The sequence below is a fragment of the Penaeus chinensis genome, chromosome 7 (assembly GCF_019202785.1).
Source record: "Penaeus chinensis breed Huanghai No. 1 chromosome 7, ASM1920278v2, whole genome shotgun sequence".
NCBI classification, from domain to species: domain Eukaryota; kingdom Metazoa; phylum Arthropoda; class Malacostraca; order Decapoda; family Penaeidae; genus Penaeus; species Penaeus chinensis.
The window spans coordinates 38,993,511-39,003,510 of NC_061825.1; the positions used below are offsets into that span (position 1 = coordinate 38,993,511).

General features: G+C 49.5%; 1 protein-coding gene across 6 annotated transcripts in view; it reads left to right on the plus strand.

Moving 5' to 3' along the window:
- Positions 1-10,000, plus strand: part of LOC125027203 (myb-related protein B-like) — a 78,521-nt gene that overhangs the window by 22,999 nt on the left and 45,522 nt on the right. For 5 of the 6 annotated variants that reach the window (XM_047616133.1, XM_047616136.1, XM_047616134.1 and 2 more), the window contains exons 2-3: positions 440-599; positions 1,029-1,172. In XM_047616133.1, the coding sequence (XP_047472089.1) occupies positions 440-599; positions 1,029-1,172 (304 nt within the window). The remainder of the gene's footprint in view (positions 1-439; positions 600-1,028; positions 1,173-10,000) is intronic. The other variant, XM_047616135.1, reaches the window with a different exon arrangement.

Below are 10,000 nucleotides of genomic sequence, written 5' to 3' on the forward strand. Positions count from 1 at the left end.
GGAAGGGAAATCGATAACAATTGAAGCTCTTAAATATTTCTGCCGATTCGCTTTCGTGCCGCAGAGCCTCTCGAAAATCTGTCGTTTCGGTGATTGACGTCTGATTCGGCAATCCGTCCTCGCCGTCTTCGCCAGGAGAAGGTTGACGTGACGCAATGCGCTGTGTGATCTCTCGCTGAAGGGGAAGGGGTGGGTTCGCCGGCGACCACGTGGTCCCGCGGAGGAAGTGCGTGAGTGTGCGTGCGTGCTTTCATGTATTATGGAGAGGCGGATTGACTGGCCATCGATTCGTAAATGTACTCCGGGAAAACTTTATAGATTTCTAACCAATAAGGTTGAAAATACTTTTTTTTTTTTAATATTTATTTTTGTTTCTGCAGGATCAATATCCAAATGCCAAAGCCTTGCCTAACCTTGCCTCTTCTCTGTCCCTCTCAAGCAGCAGCAACGTCGACGAAGAGTGGTGCTCTAATGACGAGCTGAGCGACGAGTACGAGATCGACGAGTCCTCGGTGGACGACGAACACCCCTCCTCCACCTCGGGCCCGCGGGTCAAGAAGCACGTCAACAAGGGGCGCTGGACCAAGGACGAGGACGAGGTAAGGGACGGGGCCTGCGAGGACGGTCGCCTCAGCCTCAGAGAATGAGATTTTGTTTATTTTGGTTTAACATGTGTATAAAGAGATAACGTACGTGCGCATATACGTATTTGCATGGATGGTGCACGTACTGTATTTGCTGTAGTCTATATTGTACGTACAGTTATACGGTGCAAACACACTTGCATATATACATACACATACATACTCATATACACATATAGGTATTTAGGGAGCCATAGATTTGAATATGGGGATGGACGTAGTATAGTATATATATTTTTACGTATAAATTTTGTGATTACACCAAAACAATACAATACTAATACAACATTTTATTCGCAAACATCATATGTCTAATTCTTTTTTCTCTCTTCCCAACCCTCCTTCTCCTCACCCCCCTCCCCCTCCGCCGCCCCCGTCGAGTAGAAGCTCAAAGGGCTGGTGGAGCAGCACGGCGAGAAGTGGGAGGTGATCGCCGCTGGCTTCCCCGACAGGAACGACGTCCAGTGCCAGCAGCGGTGGCACAAGGTCGTCAATCCCGAGCTGGTGAAGGGACCCTGGACCAAAGAGGTGAGTACGACCCCTGGGAATTGGTACGATGTTGGCTTGGGTTTTGTCAAGTGTGCGTTTGTGTGTGTTTGTGTGAGTATGAATTGGAGAGATCAGTGCTTATTATGTGGATTTTGTTTTGTATGTGTATGTGTGTTCGTGTATGCGTGCATGTATGTATTTACATAAGAGTGGCAGACCGTTTGTATGTTCGTCATTTGCCTTCATTGTCTGCACCGTTGGGAGGACATCGAGAGCCTTGGTGGCACTCCCTTGCCCCAGAGCCCGGCGTTGGAAACCGCGTGTGGTTTTCCGCGGATTTCAAGGCAGCAGTAAGGAGCTATCCGAGAGGCAGCCGCGGCCACCTCTTTTGCATTTTACGACGTTGCAAAGTTTCCATCCCTTATTTAGGATGGATCGGGAGGGTTTATAGGCCTAGGGACCGAACGGTAGGCCTATAGCTGGAACGCAATAAAATGGAGCAAAGCTTTGAGGCTGACCGGTAGTGGACGGAAAGAAGGGCATTGTATGTGTGCGTTTGTGTGTATGTATGTGTTTGAAGGATATTTTACAGTCGAAAAGAACCTGCATAAAATCTTATATGTATACAAGTGCGATTGTGTTGTCGCGATAGTGTTTTCGAGTGTCATTGTGCCTGTTGGTTAACCGCGAGTTACCCCTACGTTCCTCACATCCCTTCCCCTTCCCCTTCCCCTTCCCCTTCTCCTCCCCCCTTTCAGCCATTACCCCGGCGCTGGGAGCCTCGCAAGACAATTGTTTCCTCCTGAGGGTGAGTGCTCCCTTCCCCCTTTCTCACCCTTTCCGCGACCTGCTCCGGCCGGGTGCAATACCCTGCGAGGCTCCCGTTTGCCCTTGTGGCTGGGTTACGTTTCTTTCCCTTTCTTTTCTTTTCTTTTCTTTTCTTTTCTTTTCTTTTTGTAATAGTTTATATTATTAGTATTATTTGATTATTTAAATGGTTTGTTTTTATTAGTTAATTTCCTTGACGTATGTGTGGAGGGTTGATTTGTTTGATATTTTTTTCAGTTTGTTTTGGTTTCCGAATTTATCATACCTGATGGTTGGTGTTTTTCAGTGTTTTAGATGATTTTAAAAGCTGTGTAGGTTTGATTTTTGAGATGTCTGCTTTCCTTAGCTTTATTCCTAGAATTATCATGATAGATGTATTGTGGGATTATATATATTAAGGTTTGTCAGGTGTCCCTCAAGAAACACGGTCGTACTTAAGGGTGGAAACGCCCATATAGAGCACATTACAGCCGAGGATTCCAGGTTCCAAGGCGAAGGATAAGGCCAGGATTAGGCAAGGAGGGTAACATTATCCCAGGACTAGGCCAGGTACATACTAGGGTTTGTCTGAGTGCACTTAGGTCGGCCCCTCCAGGTACGGTGGAGGGGAGGGAGGGGGAAGGGGAGGGGAAGAGGCGGCGGTAATGACGGCAGAATTGTGAATATGGGAAGAGCTTGCTGTAGGGGGGAGGGAGGGGGAAGGGAGGGGAAGTGTATTACATAGGGCGGCCTCCTTGCCCTCTGGGGTCACGCCGCCCTGCGCTTCCCACGCCCTTGGGCAGGATTCCCACGATTTCTGGGGGGGGGGGGGGGAGGTGCTGGAGGCCGGGGGGAGGATGGGGGTAGGGGACTGGTAAGGGAGGGAGGGAGGGTGGGGCCTAGGGGAGGGAAGGGCTAATGAGTGGGTGGGGCTTATTTTTCGCCTATCGGATCCTCTCCTCCCTCCCTCCTCTCCACACCCCTCCCTTTTTTTCCGTGCTCCGTATGTCTAGAAGGCAAAGAGCTTTTATTTTTAATTAAAGAAGGAACGCCCTTTTCCTTCGGTGTTTTAGCCTTACGCAAACAGAAAGATAAAGAAAAACGAAACTCACAAAGGACTCGTTTCCCCCCGTGTTCGTCTGTTATTTTGGTTATTAGGTCTCGGCAGTCCTGCGTTTACGGGCGCCTACGAAATGCATTACGAACGGTCCCGAGTTTAATGTGCATTCCAGTTTTTTTTTTTTTTTTTTTTTTTTTTTTCCCCCTCTTGGTCTCTTCCATTAGCATAGCTTCCGCGCCCCTCGTGTGTTACAAGTCGTGTCTTGCGCATCTGCTTGGCGTGAGGTGGGGTAAGGGGTAGGGGGTAGTGAAGGGGGATTGGGGTGATAGGGGAAGGGGGTAGGGGTTGGGGGTTGGGTTGGTGGTAAGGGAAGGGGAAGGGGGTTGGGGTGGTGGTAGGGGTTGGGGTTGTGGTAGGGGTAGGGGTTGGGGTTGGGGTGGTGGTAGGGGGTAGGGGTTGGTGATTGGGGTGGTGGTAGGGGAAGGGGAAGGGGGTTGGGGTGGTGGTAGGGGTTGGGGTTGTGGTAGGGGTAGGGGTTGGGGTTTGGGGTGGTGGTAGGGGAAGGGGGTAGGGGGTAGAGTTCGATAAGAGGGTGTAAGGGGTAGAGGCTGAGGTCGGGGGGAAGGAGGGGGAAGGATGTAGGAAGTAGGGGATAGAAGGCAGACTTGGAGAAGAGGGGGTAGGTGGTAGGGTGTGTATGGTGGAGGGGGTGGGGGTGAGAGAGGGGATCGCTGGCATCCTGTTTATTAGCGACTAATGCGGGTTTTGGGGGCGATTATCCCCGCTGGTGTAAACAAACATCCCCGTGGGAGAGAGAGAGAGAGAAGATAATTGAGGAGAAGAAAGGGAATAGAAGCAAGAAAGGCGAACCAAGTGATTAATGATGTTAATGGCGTCGCTCGGGGTTGAAGTCTCCGGAGTTTAAAAGAAATTCTTGGTATTCTTAGAACTGCTCTTTATCATCTCCTTTTTGCGTGTCCTTCCGTATTCTTAATCTGCCTTTTCCCTTTATTTCATTTTTTTTCATCTTTATTTCGTCTTTATTTCATATTAGGCTTTAATACCTCTCATCGTGAACGGTTAGATGGTTATTCAAAAGAAGAAAGAAATCGGAGAAAGAAAGAAGGATAAATAAGAGAAAGAGAAAGAAAGAAAGAAAAAGAAAGAAAGAAACAAAGAGAGAAGCAAGAGAAAGGAAACATGAAATGCACAAAGAACAATACCATAACATTTGATACACTTCCCTCCCCTCTCCCTCTCTCCCCTTCCTCCCCTCTTCGCCCTACCCCTTTCACCCTCCCCACCCCCCCCCCCCTCCTCCTCCCCAAGCTCTTCCCATTCCATGAATTCCAAAGGTACGTCTCTGTTTACCCTCCCTCCTCACTTCCCCCCCCCCTCTCTCTCTCTCCCTCCCTCCCTTTACCCTTCCTTCCTCCTCCTTCCCATTCCCCCACCCCCCCTTCCCCAAGCATAAAGGGTAAATGGGACGACAGCACGACAAAGGGGGGGGAAAGGGGGGAAAGGGGGGGGGGCTAAAGGTTAGGCAATTGTAGAGGTCACCGATGCTTGAGGAAAAAGGAGGAGGGGGGAGGGTGGTGGAAAGGAGGAGGGAGGTGGGTAGAGGGATGGCGGTGGAGAGGGGTGGGGGAGGTGGGTTAGGGGGAGGGAGGTGGTGAGGGACGGAATGGGCTAACGCGCTAGGCCTACTGTTCCCTGTCGCCGCGTTGCTTCGGGTGACGAGCCGCCGGGAGTATGTTCATTTTCGTGACGGATATGCTTTTGGTTTTCTTATGCGTATGGTTTTGATGTTTTTTTTTTTTTTTTTTTTTTTTTTTCTTTGTCGCTTCTTTCTCAATTTTCTCCTCTTTTCCATCCTCCTCCTTCCTCCTCTTCCTCCCTCCATTCTCCTACTCTTCCTCCATCCCCATTTTCCGTTTTCTCCTGTTCTCACTTCGCGGGGACATAAAAGCAAGGGGAATGCGTGTTTGGGCGCCTCAGACATGCAGTGGGCATAACTAGGCCATCGCCGGTAATGGAACGGACCCGCGATGGGTATCTCATTTTAAGGGTCGTAAGCAAATGGGGGAGAGAGGAAGGAGAGGGTAAAGGCGGTGGGTAGGGTGGTTGTGGGGAGGGGCGGTTGATTTGTGTGTAAGGGTTACCGGTAGTCAGATAAGGGAGAGGGTTAGTCTGTGATCGTGTTCGTGCTATGCTAGTTCCCTCCTCCATTTCTCTCTTCTCTTTCTTCTTTCTTCTCCCCTTCTTCCTTCCCGGCTGTTCATGCCTTCCTTCTCTCCTTCCCAATTCTCCCTCTCCCCATCTCTCATTAATCTCTCTCCTTTCCCACCTCCTCTATTCTACCCTTCGTACATGAGCATGTCCGCTAGTCCATGTACAAATACGTTTATGAACACAAGCACAAACCCATTAGCATGTACACAAATATGAAAAAGGAAAACAGTCACGAGTTCATTTCTTATCGTGGTTGTTTCCTTTTTTCACAAACTTTTTTAAGTTAATTTAACCAATATCGTTCTTTAGGGAGATTTCCCTCCGTTGCCTCTTTGTAAAACTCCCAAGGACCTCCCAAGGACCTCCCCGCGTACGGATTCTCCGTTGCAGCGTGCCTCATGTGCGGCTGAGGTTAAAGAAGGGAAAAGCGGGGAATCCTTGACCCACATTACAGCGACAGAGACGGATAAACATTGTCGAATTGGAACAACTTGACCGGGCTTAGCGCAAGTCCCCGGACGACGGCGATGGGGCCCCGTTTTGGGGACAATGCGCTGGGCTTGTGGTTCGCGTTCTCTGTTTTTTTTTTCTGTCGATTTTTTTTCTCTGTCTTGGCTCGTTTTTATTTTTCTTGTTTTTTTCTCTCGTCTTGTCTTTCTGTCTTGGCTCGTTTTTTTTTTTTTTTCTTGTCTTACATTTCTCTCTCTCGTAATCTTTCTCCCTCATTCTCTCTCTCCCTCATTCTCTCTCTCCCTCATTCTCTCTCTCCCTCATTCTCTCTCTCCCTCATTCTCTCTCTCCCTCATTCTCTCTCTCTCTCATTCTCTCTCTCTCATTCTCTCTCTCTCTCTCTCTCTCTCTCTCTCTCTCTCTCTCTCTCTCTCTCTCTCTCTCTCTCTCTCTCTCTCTCTCTCTCTCCCTCTCTCTCTCTCACCGTCTCCTTCCTTTCCTCTCTCTCCCCATACCATTCCCGCTCTCCGTTAACCTTTCTTTCTCTTTTTCTAATCACGTTTCCCTACATGGGCGTGGTGAGTGTGCTGCCCCGCTCTCTGGGTGGGTTGGTTTGGTGGGTGGGCGGTGGGCGGGCGGGTTGAAGTTCTGGTGGGGGCTTAGAAAGAGATTTGTGGTTCCTCCCTAAGACCTGGGTTTTGCGTTGTGTGTGTGTGTGTGTGTGTGTGTGTGTGTGTGTGTGTGTGTGTGTGTGTGTGTGTGTGTGTGTGTGTGTGTGTGTGTCAACAGGGCGTGTGGATGCGGCGCAGTGTGGTGTTGACTAATCTGTGTGGATTAAGGGACGTTTAGGGAAAGAAATATAGTTCCATGTGTCATTAGTTTTTTTTTTTTCTTTTGTCTTTTTCCTTTATTTTTTTTCGCCACTAAAAGTCAGACGGGATTTACGGTTCCACCTTTTTCTCTCGTACGGGGATTATTTTTACAGTTCTCGTTCTGTGCGTACGGAAGAGAGAGAAAAAAAAGGGATACTTTTGTTTCTTTGATTTCCTTTTACTTGAGGCGGATGATGAGGTTAGAAGAGGTCGGGGCGAATCGTAATTGTAATGGGAATACCTTTTTTTTTTATTAATAAAAACGAAAAGGTTTCGAGAAGTTTTGAAAGGGAGGGTGAGGGGAAGGAGAAGGAGGGGAAGGAGAAGGGGGAAGAGATCATAGGCTGGCTTTTAACCATTCCCCTCTCGTCCTCTCCCTCTCTCTCTCTCTCTTATTCTTTCTTCATCGAAATTGGTTCCGGTCACGCTCCAAATTTTGGCTGGACTCATTCTCCGCACCGGCGCTAATTGGCAAACGACGTCGTTAAGGCACAGGAGAGAGGGCTGGGGTTGTTTTGAGAGAGGGAGAGAGGGAGAAGGGAGAGAGACAGAGAGACAGAGACATAGAGACATAGAGACCGAGACCGAGAACGAGAACGAGAACGAGAACGAGAACGAGAACGAGATAGAACGAGCGAGAGCGAGAGCGAGAGCAAGCGAGAGAGCGAGAGCGAGCGAGAGAGAGCGAGAGAGAGCGAGAGAGCGAGAGAGCGAGAGAGCGAGAAAGGTGTATGTGTGTGTGTGTCTGTGAGAGAGAGGGAGAGAAATATGTGAAGCTTTATATCATATCATTGTTGATATATTCCACGAGAGAGAAATCTGGAAGGAAAAATGCACACGTACCCATACCGTGGGTATGGGTACGTGTGTAGGCTGGGGGAATAGAAGTGCGGGAGGGGGATATGGGTCTATCCCCCCTTCTCCCCCCCTCCCCCCATGAAAAGGCTGCCTGCGACCCACTTCATTGTGTTGCTCCGTCGAGCAGGTTTTGAAAAGTCTCCCTCGTCTTGTAACACTAGAAGTTTCTTTGGCTTAAGATGCTTTCGTTGTTCTGTGCTCACGTTTAGAGAGAAGGAAAAGAGATTGGGGGGGAATGGAGAGGCATGGGTAATTAGGCCTATGGCGACACACGAAACTGCATTTTTCTTGTGTTGTGTATTATTATTACGTCTCTGTGTTTCTGCTTGTCTGTCAGTGTCGTGTAGGCCTACCCCGTCGTTAGCAACCGCAAAATATCTGGGCTCGGATTTTATGTTTCTTATTCTTCTCTCTCTCTCTCTCTCTCTCTCTCTCTCTCTCTCTCTCTCTCTCTCTCTCTCTCTCTCTCTCTCTCTCTCTCTCTCTCTCTCTCTCTCGCTCCCTCCCTTCCTTCCTCCCTTCCTTCCTCCCTCCCTCCCTTCGTCCCTTCTTCCCTTCCTCCCTTCCTCCCTTCCTCCCTTCCTCCCTTCCTTCCCTTCCCTCCTTTCTTCCCTTCCTCCCTTCTCTCTTCCTCCCTTCTTCCCTTCCCCCCTTTCCTTCTCCTCCTCCTCTTCCTCCAGTTCTCCTTCTCTTCCTTTCCCTCTCTCTCTCTCTGTCCTCGCCAGAGTTGTACTTCCGTGGTCATTGAGAGAAGGGAAGGGAAGGGAGGGGGGAGGGGGGAGAGGGGGGGGGGGGAAGCCGCGAGCCATTAAATTCAATGGAGTGTGAACCTATAAATGACGGGGAGCCTTTTCGAATGTGAAATGGCGAAATGGGAGAGAAAGGGCAAGAGATTGAAAGAAGGAAGGAAAGATTGAATGATTTGGGGGACATAGGGGGATAAGGAGGGATGGAAGAGAGGAAGAAAGAGGTGGAAGAGAGGAAGAATGGGATAAAGAGAGGGATGAGAGAGTAGAATAGAATAATAATAATATGGAAAAGGCAGAGATAGGAGGAAAGGGAATCTATCAGATTTTGAGTGGAGAAATAACACTCAAAAAAAAAAGAAGATAAACTAGGAATTGTCGACATAAAGGATATTTAATATGAAATGGAAAGGAAGGGGAGAGGAGAAGAAGAAAGGAGAAAGGGAGGAGGTGGAAGAGGAGACAGGGACGTCGACTACAGGTTCTTGAACAATTAGCCGGAAATCCTTTATATTTCTGGACGCGGAACAAGTTTCACGTGGCACTCTCGCGGAGGCCTTTCGGACCGTGTTTGTTTCCCCTTCTCTCTCCTCTCTCTCCTCTCTCTCCTCTCTCTCCTCTCTCTCCTCTTTCTCCTCTCTCTCCCGTTTCCCTTTCATTTTTGTTTAATGTCTGTCTGTCCCGATTCTTTCTCTTTCTCTTTCGCTAGTGTTTTCTCCTTTACTCTTCCTCTGTATGCTCTGTTTTTCATTCTCTCTCTCATCCGCCGTTATCAATTGGCCCATCTCCCCTCATTCATTCCTTCTGAGAGAGAGAGAGAGAGAGAGAGAGAGAGAGAGAGAGAGAGAGAGAGAGAGAGAGAGAGAGAGAGAGAGAGAGAGAGAAAGAAAAAAAAGGTATAAAATAGTGAGAGAGAGAAAGAGAAGACAGACAGACATACAGACAGACAGACAGACAGACAGACAGACAGGCAGACAGACAGACAGACAGAGACCAAGAGAGACCGCGAAAGAGTTTTCTGTTTGCTCTCCGTCTTAAGCTCCTTCCGACTCCCGCCGTCGCGTCTTTGGGTCCGCGGTGGCGAGGGTCCGGGGAAGGGAAGGAGGAAAGGGGGGGGAAGGGAGGGGGGAAGGGTCAAGCAGTGCCCGGCCGGAAGTATGGGTTTATTACGTGCTTTCTTTGGAAGGGGGGAGGGGAGGGGAAGAGCTGGGGGTCGTAGGGGATGGGGTAAGGGGTTGGGATGGTGAGTTTTTTTTTTTTTCTTTTTGGGTTTGTAGATGGTTTACAGGTTGGTTCGTATTCTCTCTCTCTCGCTCTCGCTCTCGCTCTCTCACTCGCTCTCTCTCTCTCTATCTCTCTTTATCTCTCTCTCTCTCTCTCTCTCTCTCTCTCTCTCTCTCTCTCTCTCTCTCTCTCTCTCTCTCTCTCTCTCTCTCTCTCTCTCTCTCTCTCTCTCTCGCTCCATCCTCTATCTATCTTCTCTCTTCTCTCTTTATCCTTTTTTGCTTCTCGTCGGGGGTCTTGAGGCATCAGCGGAGAATAGTTTCCCCGCGGTGACTCTCGGCGTGGTGCATTACGGGGACTGGTTGGCCTTGAGGTTATAATAAAAAAGATCGTATAGGCCTACATCCCGATCCCTCTTGCTCTCTGCCCTCCCTCCCTCCCTCCCTCCCTCCCTCCCTCCCTCCCTCCCTCCCTCCCTCCCTCCCTCCCTCTCTCTCTCCCGTTCCTGCCTTTTGAGTGATACCTACCCTCTCCCCTGCCTCTCCTTCCCCTTCCCTTCAATCCTCCCTCTCTCCCTCCCTCTCCCTCTCTCTCTCCCTCCCCCTCCCTCTCTCCCTC